The sequence below is a fragment of the Salvelinus sp. IW2-2015 genome, linkage group LG6.1 (genome assembly GCF_002910315.2).
Source record: "Salvelinus sp. IW2-2015 linkage group LG6.1, ASM291031v2, whole genome shotgun sequence".
Taxonomy (NCBI): domain Eukaryota; kingdom Metazoa; phylum Chordata; class Actinopteri; order Salmoniformes; family Salmonidae; genus Salvelinus; species Salvelinus sp. IW2-2015.
Window position 1 is genome coordinate 2476317 of NC_036845.1, and position 14901 is coordinate 2491217.

The 14901-nt window shown below is 41.6% G+C and overlaps 1 protein-coding gene across 2 annotated transcripts; it reads right to left on the bottom strand.

Moving 5' to 3' along the window:
- Positions 1-4608: 4608 nt before the first annotated feature.
- On the bottom strand, positions 4609-7650 carry LOC111964899 (CD276 antigen). 2 transcript variants are annotated; one of them, XR_002877451.2, is made up of 6 exons: positions 7630-7650; positions 7473-7504; positions 5484-5843; positions 5124-5396; positions 4875-4960; positions 4609-4750 (listed from the first exon to the last, which is right to left on the bottom strand). XR_002877451.2 is itself a non-coding variant. In XM_023988766.2 (5 exons), the coding sequence occupies exons 1-5, from the start codon at positions 7632-7634 to the stop codon at positions 4611-4613; spliced, it is 810 nt and encodes a 269-aa protein (XP_023844534.1). In that variant the 5' UTR covers positions 7635-7650; the 3' UTR covers positions 4609-4610. The 2 variants fall into 2 exon arrangements, 1 of the variants encoding a protein (XP_023844534.1); XM_023988766.2 differs by lacking the exon at positions 4875-4960.
- Positions 7651-14901: the final 7251 nt, after the last annotated feature.

Consider the following 14901-nt stretch of genomic DNA (forward strand, 5'->3'; position numbering starts at 1 on the left):
TGGATTAGTAGGGTCTTTCCCTGGTGTCCATATCGGCACCACCACAGCCTGGTCCGTTCCTGACACACCTTATAGTAAGGGCACAATATTTTCCCCAATTACAGTGTCACTGAGATGAGCCATCATGATGTAACACATCTCATTCTTCCCAGGAGATGTTATCCCAGCTTTAGCTATCGCTCTCTTCATCTCAGCCAATGTAAAAGGTGCAGGCAATGCCTCCTCCACCACCTCTCTGATCCAGGACCCCCAGATGTTCTCTTCTGACCTTCTCTCTCTCACAAACTGTCCCTTCTCTGCCAAATTATTTGATCTGTGCACCTTCACAAATGCCTGGGCTAAAATCTCTGCCTTCTCCATGTTTCTCAATGCAACAGTTTTCCCCACTTTTCAGCACAGGGAGATTCCAATATCGTCTGTCCCCTCTCCCCACTCTTCATCATCCCCAATACCTCTCCCACTGGGGTAGTCCTGCCTATGTTTCATCAGAACCGGTGCCAATACTCCCTCTTTTCTGTCCTAATGGTCCTCCTTACTACTGCGTGTGCTTGCTGTATCAGGTGCTAGTAGTTATTGGACCTTTTCAATATCTTGAAAGACCCATTCCTACTCTTTGCAGCTTCTCTGCACTCTTCAGTCCACCAGGAACTGCCTTTCTCCTTCTCCCCCTGTACCTGTGGGTATCACCTGCCTTGAGGCCTGTACTATTGCTCGTCTTACTACATCATTCACTTTTTCTATATCTGCACGGAGATCAATCCGAAACAGCCCCTGTTCACTCATCTCCTGAAACTGACCACACTCCACTTTTTGCCAAATATCCATCTCCTCAATCAATTTCCTGTTCTATCTCCCACCCGCATTCCTACAGTACATTAATGATAGGGTAGTGATCAATACTCTCTGTAGATTCCTCCCGTACCTCCCAACTACATCTGCCTGCCATTGAACTCGAGATCAGAGTAAGATCCAGAGCAGATTCAATTCCAGTTACTGGGTCATTCCTGGTTCCCCAGCCATCATTAAGGCACATAAGCCCTTTCTCATCCAGGAGTTCCTCAAACACTTGTCCATTTACATCAGTCTGATATCCCCACACCACATCACCATTCTCATATCTTGACCTTTTACACTCCCAAGGGCCATCAACTCTTACATGGGTTGTAAAAGTTCACTATTAGCAGATTCCCCTCTCCCGACCACACTTCTACCACTACATACTCCTGCTCAACTCTTTCTCCCACAAGCCTATATGGGATCCCCCACTTTATAAAAGGTAGCACACCCTGCCCCTCCCACTCCCACCCCATTTCTATGGACTTCAATTTAACCTTGAATTACAAAATCTAAGGTCGTTTTAATCCCTGTCTATGGGAGACATATCACATATGGTTTATCTGGTAAATCCTCAAGAAACTGTTTGAAATCTTGCCCATTGGCTATCAAACTTCTCACATTCGATTGGAGGATAACACCATTATAAAACTAACCAAGACATGATTCCTGGGTGGACTGATTCTCAATCTCATTGAGGTCATCCTGTACATTTTCCCATGTCAGTCCTGTGATCACAAGATACTTCACAGCCTCATCCACAATGAACTGTACCTCAGTCTTAGATGGCCCTTTTCTGTGCAATTGATAGCTGCTGTTACAAATGTAACAACCTTTTGCATATCTACCATTCTTGTGATATCCCCCATTCTGCTCGCTACATCACGCCCAACCTGCTCTGTCGTGGTGACGCAACGCCCTATCATGTCACCTTATGTTGGTGTTTCCTTTATTTTGGAAGTTACCCATTGCCGGGCAGGTCAAACAGGCTGTTGACATTTATCAAGGCACAATTTATTTTGGGGGGTGTAATGCAATTACGTCCAACTGTTCTTATAGACAAGACAGTTCAATGGAAATGCACCGTGAACAGGCAATTCTCGCATCTACTAGCCATGCAAACTTTCTAAATGTCGACAAACATCACTGGATAAGTTCATGGAAACCTAGTTTATGACATTTCAGATATCATTTTTCACAATGTAGTTTGGATGTAGTGAACTACTTTTTCAAAGTAACTAGTTAGTTTTACTTATCTTTTTCTTAAAGACTTGCTCTGGTACTTTGGCGACTAAGAACGTATTTTTTAAACCTGCCGCTTTGGGCTGGATGTGTCAATGTGTAGTTCATACATGCATAATCTATGAGCAGATTTACTGTCTAACTTCAACTAGCTACGAAATCCCTAGTTTGAAAGCGACTGTTTTCTTGAAGCTGCGCTATTTTCCCTAAATATCTCCGCATGTGGGCCACCCCCTTAGCAATTCAAGTTCTAGCTCCTCGCATTTGAGTGACAACTAGCAAGAGGGCTGCCCAGCGTTATCCAATGAGGTTATAGGGCAGGCCCAATGGCTCAGGGACACAGCAGAGAGAGCAATGACGTAATACGCATATCTGAACATTTGTGACGTAGTCCACAACGTTCGGGTTGTGTACCATGTGGTGTTGGAGTCCAGATGAGGCGCTGATGCGCATGACAGGTGTGCGCAATAATCAGCAGCCTGGTGACCGAGAGCGCCGGAGAGGGAGCATGTGACAGTACCCCCTCCCCAATGCATGGCTCCAGCCGCAGGACCGCGACCAAAGGGACGATCCCGGGGATCAGGAGCGGACCAGTCACTTCTGCTGAGGCGCGGGAAACTGTCGAGCCGGCTGAGGCGCAGGAGCCTGGCGACCTAGAGCGCCAGAGAGGGATTATACGTGACAGTACCCCTCCCTGGCATGCAGCTCCAGCCGCAGGACGCCGACCAAGGGGACGATCCCGGGGATCAGGAGTGGACCGGTTGTCTCAGCTGAGGGGCGGAAACCAGACGAACCGGCTGAGGCGTGAGAGTCCGACGAACCAACTGCGGTGTGAGAGTCCGATGAACCAACTGAGGCTTGAGAGTCCAACAAGCCGCTGAGGACTCCCCGGTAGCTCCGGTACTGACACCCGGACCCAACATCCCTTCCAACACCAAAAAACACTCCCTGATGCGAGGTGTTATTCTCTAACGTGTGCGCTGGGAAGCAAGTTCAGGGAGTGAATCATTTAATAAATGAACGAAACATAATACAAACCATGAACAACCCACAAACCAGAAACAATAGCACCTTTGGAAAGAACCAAATAGATTTACATAAATAGGGCAGGTAATCGAGGAGGTGATGAAGTCCGGGTATGTGTTATTAGGTGCTGATGCGCGTTACGAAGGTGACAGGTGTGCGGAATAATAATCAGCATCCTGGTGACCTAGAGGCTGGAGAGGGAGCACACGTGACAGTCCTGGGGATAATAATCAACTAATCATCAAGCTTTGATTATTTGAACCAGCTCTGTAGTGCTAGGGCAAAAAACAAAACATTGGAAATGCCGGTGTAGCTTAATTAACTTCTTCTAGTGAGAAGTAATTGGTAGCCTGTTCAACTATAGAGTAGCTGTTGGAGGCTATGTTGGACTYTCTTTCTGCTTTTTAGATGATGAGTACTGTACATCATGCTGCTACAGTGGAAAATAAATCCAGGCATCCCTACATGAATTGGAATTCTCCCCTGTGCAGTCTAAGCACATGAGAATGAGAAATTCCCTGGCTTTGATCAATGTTGCCCCCTGCATCCCACTGGAACACCAAAACAAATATATTTGCTCTGGGTATAATGAAATAAAACTATAGAGTTCCATGTCATTATTTGACCAAGAGGATTCTACTAAAATAAGAAATGTTACAGGAGGAAATGACACTCTCCCTGTACTGCTGGTATACTGCCAACATGCCAGTTCTTTCCTGTAAAATAGATTTAGCAAAAATACATCACAATTGGGGTTTCATCTCCTTTTATTACAAAATAACAAATTCTGGAAAGTATGATACACTGACTGGAACACACATGTAACAACTTTCATTAGACGCTATAGCTGCCATAATTTCAATCAATAAATACAGGTAATTTATAAAGCCCAGTAAGACAACTGCAGATGAAAAAAAGGTGATTTACACAGTAACCTGGGCTAAATCCCTGAGCAAGTAGCAGTAAGCAAAAACTCGCTACATGGAAGAAACCTTAAGAGGAAGTAGATTCGGAGTAGAGGTACATATGACCATCTAGTGGTGTGGTGTGCAACTCCCATTGTTTATCTTTAGTGAGTGTGTCAACTGTGTTGTTTGACAATACAGTGTGTCAACTCTATCATGTTTAACTTTGTGGGGACCACACGGGACCACACGGTCCCGTGTGTGGCTCAGTTGGTAGAGCATGGCGCTTGCAACGCCAGGGTTGTGGGTTCATTCCCCACGGGGGGACCAGGATGAATATGTATGAACTTTCCAATTTGTAAGTCGCTCTGGATAAGATCTGGATAAGAGCGTCTGCTAAATGACTTAAATGTAAATGTAAATGTATAAAGTATTGTAGTGTAGTTCAGATTTTACAGATTTTTACAGATTTTACAAAATTACTTCCCATGAAAATGGACTTTAGAATAAAAGGCTTTCCTCCCTTTATGTTTTCTCTGTAAACAAGCAATGATAGTTGCTCTGGCATAAAGCCTGTTGAGTGACCATGGACTGAAGGTCATTCTATTCTTGTGTTTTCTTATCCTTTTTGGTCTCCTGCTCAGACCTCTTCCAGAACAACAGGAGCACCAATCCCAGCAGCATTAGCAGCAGTGGATACATAAAAAATCTGCTCCTCTTCTCAGCAGGCATCACACAGCACACTGTGGAAGGGAGGAGAGAAGAAAGGAATACTCAACCTCAGTCACTGAAATAAGCAACATTCCCCTCTATATCTGACAAGAGTTTTATCATGAACTGTAACAAAGTATTGTGAAAACCACTCACAGGCTGCTTCAGAGAAGCCCATGGTCAAAGGCTATTGTGCAAGTATGGTATCATCATTCATCACATCCCAATGGACTAGGTACAAACTACACCAGAAGAATGATAATAAGAACACATGTACTGTATGATCAATAATCCAAAATATCCAATAAATAAATACCCAACTCCATAAGAACTGTAAACAAATGTTAAAAGTATCTGAAAACAACATTGAGTCAAAGAACAAACTCTGGAACCCTGATATTTTACCTGGTGGTGGGTGGAGTGTGAGAGACTTAGTAAAACTCTGGTCCAGAACCCTCAGTCTCAGCTTGGCTGTAACAGTCAGAGTGCTGTTCAACCACAGTGTCACCTCACTCTTCAGCTCATAGCGCCCCCTGCTGTCCAATTCCATAGTGGTGTTACTGTCCATCACACCTTTCCACACTAACTCTGGCTGGGGAAACCCCTGAGAGGCATGGAGGGTGACAATGAAGCCATCACAGGTGGCTTGGGCGGATATCCTGGGCTCATCATAAGGGACTGGTTTGAGATATTAAAAATACTTTTGTAGGGGCAGTTATCATAATTTAAACTATACAATATAGATGCAGCACCAATGGAACTTACCTGCCACTAGAAGTTGTAGCTTTTCCTGGGTGCCTCCCTGTTCATCTGTCACATCACAAGTGTTTTGGCCCTGGTCACTCGGCTGCACACCACTTAGTCTAAGTGAGGCATTTCCCACAATGAGCTGGTCTTCAAACAGATGAGTGCGTCCCTTGTAAACAACACTCTGTCTTTCCAGCTGATCTCCCCCATGGTAATAGCTGTGGACCACCTCTGATTCTCCACGCTGCCAGTTGATGACCAGGTTGTTGAGATTCAGGTTTTTAGACGAAGGGAAAGAGCAATTAAGGGTGAAGTCACTGCCCGGAGCTGCCACTTCTCGGGGTTGTAGACTTGTTGTAGTTACCACTGATGAGATCACTGATATATGGAATAGGTGGAAAGAGAGGTTTGAGAAAGGGAGAGTTATATTGGTAATGTAATGCGCTGTTTGGAGGATTCAGAGTGGAAGGTCAACTATAATGAAAGTTAAGACTAGCTATCTAGCCGACTAAACTCAACTTTACGATGGAGTTGAGCGGCGACTAGTGTGGGCAGACTGGAGCGCCGACGACACATAATTTTTTTTTTTTTTAATAAAAAACGACTGATTTCTGTACCCAAAGAATAGCCCACAATTACACAGACAAATGTTGTGTGTAATTGCAGCATGTTTTTGGGGTTCTGAAATCAGTCTTTTGATAAAAAGGTCATTTTATGTGACATCGGAGCTCCAGTCTTCCCACACTAGTCTCAGCTCAACTCCATCATAAATCGTGGAGTTGAGTTTAATCGACTAAATTAAGACCAGCTCTACAAAATGGGTCTTATTCTCTAGAAGCAACCACCATCTCAATAATTTCGGTGAAAGACAAGAATTCATAGACAAATGCCAGGCATTAGCCTACTAATTAAATGTTCCTTACCTACAATTCTCGCTCTTAATAGAGCTGGTACGATAAACTGTGTGAAAACCTACTTATGTTACTTTTCTTAGTCAATTCAGTGGGCATTAAATGTCTCTTTTTTTTAAGAAACACAATTTCTTTCAATCTCTAAAGACCAAGTTTAGGAAACCCCGGTCTATAGGCCTACTTGGTGAGTGGCAGTGACTCCTGCTATTAAAGTATTTGCCCAGGAGGCTGTCGGCTGCTGTCCTGAGCCACTAAACTCCCTCGCACTTTGCACATTACATAACATTCAAATTGGTAAAACCATGAGCTCTTGTTGTACATCAAATAGCCTAGGCCTAGCTCTGGAAAGTTGTAGTAGGACTGATAGATCAATTATCCTACATGTATAGCAACAATATATTGTGAGTTAGCAATCTAGCTAACTTTTTTGAGGTCCCACTTCCTCAGGTGGTGAATAATATAGCCTATAGTATATATGCACAAAAATGTCAGCAAATTCTATGAAGAGCAAAACATTTATCTGATGAATCTGGATCCTATTTTGGCAGGTTGAACATCAAAATATCATGCATTCCCTGGGTATTTTAGATGAAACAGATCACTTTATAAATACCAGACTACCATCTGAGTTGATTTAGCGTACTGTACTTGGCACTGGGAAAAAAATGTCTAGAGCCTTGCCGCTAATAATGTAATGTAAAGTAACTGTCCATTAAAAAAATGATTTCATCATTGTAGGCCATTTATTGTTATCTTACAAAATAGTTACATTTATCACAATATTACTTTTTGCGCAGCCATTCTAACTTATTACAGTAATAATTGCAGAAAATCAATCATTGTTCCAATATTGTATCCCTACTTCTTTGCTGTGTAACCAAGAAAGGACAGAATGGTTTAAATTACACAATCCATGATATCTGTTGTCCTGGGCTTGTTTATGCATGTATTATTTGTTTTCATCAAACAGTGTTGAATATGTAGTAAACCAATAACAGAATTGAGTACTGCACACTAATGCACTAATCAATGTACACGTGATCGTCGATGAGGGATGCCATTTACCAACACATAAAAATACGTCGTTTTTACTTACTGGTAATAAACAGTACTGAGACCTCATGCAGCCTGAAAAACAAATATATACAGAGAGACACATACTGTTTGAAATTGGCTTCTAATAATCCATGTACTGACTTTATCGTTTATTTTCTTTCAACTTTGTGGTGAAGGAATGACATTCTAGCGCATACCCCATGTGCCGAGAAGGAAGCATAAAGGAAGTACTGCAGTGGGTGAGTTCGTTTTACTCTGGGTGGGCGGGTTTTTCACATTTTAAACCATTCCATTGGCCCTTAAGTGAAATCTTAAGAGAGAGGAACTGAACCATAAACCTATGTACCGTGAACAGCCAGTGGTGTAAAGTACGTAAGTAAAAATACTTTGAAGTACTACTTAAGTAGTTTTTGACAACTTTTACTTTACTACATTCCTAAATAAAATGATGTACTTTTTACTCCATACATTTTCCCTGACACCCAAAAGTACTCGTTACATTTTGAATGCTTAGCAGGTCAGGAAAATGGTCTAATTGACACACTTATCAAGAGAACATCCCTGGTCATCACTGCCTCTGTCTGATCTGGTGGACTCACTAAACTATGTGCAAACTTGCTGCTGGATGCAATAGATGGCGGACTGAACACAGCAGTGTAGATCACCTCAAGATAAAAACGAAATATTCAATATCGGTAAATTAGACTAAATAGTCGCACTTCACAAACTGGTGGGCTATAACCTTCAATCTGGATAACAACACAAATCATAAGACTAGAGAAATGTATCGACAAATATTACAAAAACAAGCAACACCCAAACATGACGGAGAGTAAAACAGTGGAACCAATCCCAAAACGAAAACGTGACTCTTCTACAGACACAGAGGATTAATTATTTTCACCAGCTGGAATGGTAAAGGTCGAAACCGATCTGTTCAAATCAATACATGACAAACTGGGCATACTTGAATGAATCAGTAAATATAGAAAGGAGTTGAAGGCAAGCCTCGAGATGAGTGACGAAACAGCTGCGACATTGGAGTTGAAGGCAAGCTAAAGGGGACAGTCAATAAGATTTAAACCGATATTAATGAATTTAAAAAGGGGGTGGGTATAATTTGTGTTACGTTCCAACAGGAATACGTTCCAAACACTTCGGAAATAACAAGGTTGCCAACAAACAACGCATACAAAGTCGTATAGCGGTAGAATGAGATTCCGGATAGGGAGTGGGCTATGTAATTCAGTTTCACCACGTTTATTCTGAAAGAATATCTGTCTTCATTCTGGTAGCCTCCACCGTTTATCGTTCGTTGTTTTAGTTATTTCCGGTGTGTCGGCATTCGGCGGGTGAACTTTACTGCGCCTCATGTAGGCTATCGCTATGGTTAACATGTAACTTAACTAATGACTGCTAGCGCCAATATTTTATTAGTTAGGTTGTTTGAAAACAATTGTTACCGATGATACTGTATATATCAGCCTACTCGTAATACAGAAACATATAGTATTTTGCCAAATTCTCTCTTTATTTTTGTATTTTTATTTCACCTTTATTTAACCAGGTAGGCTAGTTGAGAACAAGTTCTCATTTGCAACTGCGACCTGGCCAAGATAAAGCAAAGCAGTGTGACACAGACAACAACACAGAGTTACACATGGAGTAAACAATAAACAAGCCAATAACACAATAAACAAGTCAATGACACAGTAGAAAAAAGAAAGTCTATATACAGTGTGTGCAAAAGGCATGAGGAGGTAGGCAATAAATAGACCATAGGAGCGAATAATTACAATTTAGCAGATTAACACTGGAGTGATAAATGAGCAGATGATGATGTGCAAGTAGAGATACTGGTGTGCAAAAGAGCAGAAAAGTAAATAAAATAAAAACAGTATGGGGATGAGGTAGGTAGATTGGGTGGGCTATTTACAGATGGACTATGTACAGCTGCAMRGATCYGTTAGCTGCTCAGATAGTTGATGTTTAAAGTTGGTGAGGGAAATAAAAGTCTCCAACTTCAGAGATTTTTGCAATTCGTTCCAGTCACTGGCAGCAGAGAACTGGAAGGAAAGGRGGCCAAATMAGGTGTTGGCTTTGGGGATGATCAATGAGATATACCTGCTGGAACGTGTGCTATGGGTGGGTGTTGTTATCGTGACCAGTGAACTGAGATAAGGCGGAGCTTTACCTAGCATAGACTTCTAGATTACCTGGAGCCAGTGGGTCTGGCGACGAATATGTAGCGAGGGCCAGCCGACTAGGGCATACAGGTCGCAGTGGTGGGTGGTATAAGGTGATTTGGTAACAAAACGGATGGCACTGTGATAGACTGCATCCAGTTTGCTGAGTAGAGTGTTGMAAGCTATTTTGGAGATGACATCGCTGAAGTCGAGGATCGGTAAGATAGTCAGTTTTACTAGGGTAAGTTTGGCGGTGTGAGCGAAGGAGGCTTTGTTGAGAAATAGAAAGCCGATTCTAGATTTGATTTTGGATTAGAGATGTTTAATATGAGTCTGGAAGGAGAGTTTYCAGTCTAGCCAGACACCTAGGTATTTATAGTTGTCCACATATTCTAGGTCGGAACCGTCCAGGCTGGTGATGCTAGTCGGGCGGGCGGGAGCGGGCAGCGAACGGTTGAAAAGCATGCAGTTGGTTTTACTAGCGTTTAAGAGCAGTTGGAGGCCACGGAAGGAGTGTTGTATGGCATTGAAGCTCATTTGGAGGTTAGTTAGCACAGTGTCCAAGGAAGGGCCGGAAGTATATAGAATGGTGTCGTCTGCGTAGAGGTGGATCAGGGAATCGCCCGCAGCAAGAGCGACATCATTGATATATACAGAAAAAAGAGTCGGCCCGAGAATTGAACCCTGTGGTACCCCCATAGAGACTGCCAGAGGTCCGGACAACATGCCCTCCGATTTGACACACTGAACTCTGTCTCCTCTGTGTTAATCCTGTTGCCCATATGGCAGGTAACTTGTGTCTCTGTCCTCAAGATGCTTGACTCACTACAGCTGCTTTTGAAGAACTTTGAGGTCGTTTGTGCTTTACATTCCGAATTTTGAATGTCTTTGTTGAACATATATATTAGTGTCTAATAAAAAATAGCAATGTATGTAAAGCATCCCCTCTGTTTTAAGGTTAGTGTGTGTGGTGTAGTTTCTGTTGATGTCCACTTGGTGTCAGCACAGTTTCAATAATGCCACACCAGGTTCACATGTTACCATGTGTAACAAATCAAATTGTATTTGTCACATGCGCCGAATTCTACAGGTGTAGACCTTACAGTGAAATGCTTACTTACAAGCCCTAAACCAACAATTGAGATTTAAGAAAAATGCGTGTTAATTAAAAAATAAAAGTAACAAATAATTCAAGAGCAGCAGTAAAATAACAATAGCGAGGATTTATACAGGGGGTACCGGTACAGAGTCAATGTGCGGGAGCACCGGTTAGTCGAGGTAATTGAGGTGTTCCTTTCAAGTCCAGTGGTGTAAATTACTTAACAAAAATGTATTTAAAGTACTCCACTACCTTCCGTTTATATATATATGTATATATATATATAGTGCAGAAAAATACAGTGTGTATGTATATATAATATAATAATAATAATAATATCATATAAAAATATATATACATACATACTGTATTTTTCTGCAGTTTTCATTTCACAAATATTTCATCTACATTTCATAGTTTACAATATCAAATCGTTTCATACAGTGTGTGTGTGTGTATGTGTGTATATATATATACAGTGGGGAGAACAAGTATTTGATACACTGCCGAAAATCACATTGTATGATTTTTAAGTAATTAATTTGCATTTTATTGCATGACATAAGTATTTGATCACCTACCTACCTACCTCACAGACCTGTTAGTTTTTCTTTAAGAAGCCCTCCTGTTCTCCACTCATTACCTGTATTAACTGCACCTGTTTGAACTCGTTACCTGTATAAAAGACAACTGTCCACACACTCAATCAAACAGACTCCAACCTCTCCACAATGGCCAAGACCAGAGAGCTGTGTAAGGACATCAGGGATAAAATTGTAGACCTGCACAAGGCTGGGATGGGCTACAGGACAATAGGCAAGCAGCTTGGTGAGAAGGCAACAACTGTTGGCGCAATTATTAGAAAATGGAAGAAGTTGAAGTGACGGTCAATCACCCTCGGTCTGGGGCTCCATGCAAGATCTCACCTCGTGGGGCATCAATGATCATGAGGAAGGTGAGGGATCAGCCCAGAACTACACGGCAGGACCTGGTCAATGACCCGAGAAGAGCTGGGACCACAGTCTCAAAGAAAACCATTAGTAACACACTACGCCGTCATGGATTAAAATCCTGCAGTGCACGCAAGGTCCCCCTGCTCAAGCCAGCGCATGTCCAGGCCCTTCTGAAGTTTGCCAATGACCATCTGGATGATCCAGAGGAGGAATGCGAGAAGGTCATGTGGTCTGATGAGACAAAAATAGAGCTTTTTGGTCTAAACTCCACTCGCCGTGTTTTGAGGAAGAAGAAGGATAAGTACAACCCCAAGAACACCATCCCAACCGTGAAGCATGGAGGTGGAAACATTGTTCTTTGGGGATGCTTTTCTGCAAAGGGACAGGACGACTGCACCGTATTGAGGGAGGATGGATGGGGCCATGTATCGCGAGATCTTGGCCAACAACCTCCTTCCCTCAGTAGAGCATTGAAGATGGGTCGTGGCTGGGTCTTCCAGCATGACAACGACCTGAAACACACAGCCAGGGCAACTAAGGAGTGGCTCCGTAAGAAGCACTTCAAGGTCCTGTAGTGGCCTAGCCAGTCTCCAGACCTGAACCCAGTAGAAAATCTTTGGAGGGAGCGAAAGTCCGTATTGCCCAGCAACAGCCCCGAAACCTGAAGGATCTGGAGAAGGTCTGTATGGAGGAGTGGGCCAAAATCCCTGCTGCCGTGTGTGCAAACCTGGTCAAGAACTACAGGAAACGTATGCTCTCTGTAATTGCAAACAAAGGTTTCTGTACCAAATATTAACTTCTGCTTTCTGATGTATCAAATACTTATGTCATGCAATAAAATGCAAATGAATTACTTAAAAATCATACAATGTGATTTTCTGGATTTTTGTTTTAGATTCCGTCTCTCACAGTTGAAGTGTACCTATGATAAAAATGACAGACCTCTACATGCTTTGTAAGTAGGAAAACCAAAATCGGCAGAATCGGCAGTGTATCAAATACTTGTTCTCCCCACTGTATATATATATATATATATATATATATATATATACACACATTCAGATGGGTCATGAACATTTTTACATTGCTAGAGGGAAATGCTTCTCAACTACTGGCCTTGGGACTCCACTACATTCATAAAGAACATTTTATTTTTACGCCATACAGTTTCCATGATGTAATAATACTTGAAAGTACTACTTAAGTAATTGTTTTTGTATCTGTACTTTACTCTTTCTATTTTTTAACAACTTTTAATTTTACTTCACTACATTTCTAAAAAATAAAAAATAAATTTAAAWWWWWTMTATTTTTTACTCCATACAGTTTCCCTGAAACCCAAAAGCACTTGTTACATTTCGAATGCTTCGCCGGACAGGAAAATGTTCCAATTCACACACTTATCAAGAGAACATCCCTGGTCATCCCTACTGCCTCTGATCTAGCGGACTCACTAAACACGTGCTTCGTTTGTAAATTATGTCTGAGTGTTGGAGTGTTCCCATGGCTATTTCTTAAATATAAAACAAGAAAATCGTGCCGTCTGGTTTGCTTAATTTAAGGAATGTCCAATAATTTATACTTTTACCACTGATACTTAAGTATATTTTAGCAATGATGTTTACTTTTGATACTTAAGTATATTTAAAAACAAATACTTTTAGACTTTTTCTAATGTAGTATTTTACTGGGTGACTCACTTGAGTCATTTTCTAGTAAGGTATCTTTACTTTTACTCAAGTATGACAATTGTGTACATTTTCCACCACTGTTCAAGACATTTAGCACCCCAGACCCAAAGTTCACTTGGTGGCTTGAAGTAGGAGTGCTGAACTAAGATCTGGTTAGCATTTCTGGGTATAGAAATCCATCAACCATTCCTCAGTCTTCTTCTGATGACTACAAGCATATATTATGAACCTTCAAAACCTACACTATAGGATGGATGTGTTTAGGAATGGGGGACGCAATTCGAAAGTTACATGTTTCCAATTACGAGCAAATAGACGCAATAAATATTATACCATCATCATACTGTATTATTTTACCTTTTTCCCTTCATTTGCCTACTACTGTTTCTAAGCTAGCATAACATGTGGGTTTCTTCACGGGGACCAGGAATCGGAACGCCTTTGAATAGTCTACAAAGCATGCCCCCAGGTAAAAGTAGGCTTTTGCAGAGAAGGGTTATATTGTTACTCCACGACATAATATGTTATCACAACTCTATTAAAAGGACATTCTATACAAGGTGTCACGTCATTTGTGCTATTTGATGGGAACTAGCCCCTGTCCCCCTATACACCTCAAGTTTGCTCTTTCAGGCCCACAAAGACAACAAGAAAAATGTTGCCCCATAAATTGCTCCTCTGGGATTTAAACTCTCAAACCCTCCTTTGGAGATCAACCAACATAACCACTACTCTACCAGTCAGACAGATTTAACTTAGAGAATTTGGATGTATTGAGACTCCTTCCCCTTTTCACACGCTATTACCTTACAGCCTTATTCTAAAATAGATTACATTTAAGTTTTCCCTCAATCTACACACAATACCCCATAATGACAAAGCGGAAATCAGGTTTATACATTTTAGCTAATTCATTACAAATAAAAACAGAAATACCTCATTTACGTAATGATTCATACCCTTTGCTATGAGACTCAAATTGAGCTCAGGTGCATCCTGTTTCCATTGATCATCCTAGAGATGTTTCTACAACTTGATTGGAGTACAGCTGTGGTAAATTCAATTGATTTGACATGATTTGGAAAGGCACACACCTGTCTATATAAGGCTCCACAGTTGACAGTGCACCCCACAGCAAAAACCAAGCCAAATCAAACAACATTTTCTTTGTCACATGCGCCGAATACAACAGCTGTGGGGACTTACCGTGAAGTGCTTACTTACAAGCCCCTTAACCAACAATGCAGGTTAAGAAGGGTTAAGATTTCCTAAATAGTCTAAAGTAAAAAATAAAAATAAAAAATTCATAAGTAACACAAGAAAATGATGTAACAATAACGAGGCTATACACATGGGGTACCGGTACTGAGTCAATGTGCGGGGGTACAGGTTAGTTGAGGTCATTTGTAAAGTGACTGCATAGATATTGTCAATAGTGTGGGTTGCCATTTGATTAATTGTTAAGCAGTCTTATGGCTTGGCGGTAGAAGCTGTTAAGGAGCCTTTTGGTCCTAGACTTGGCGCTCCCGTACCACTTGCC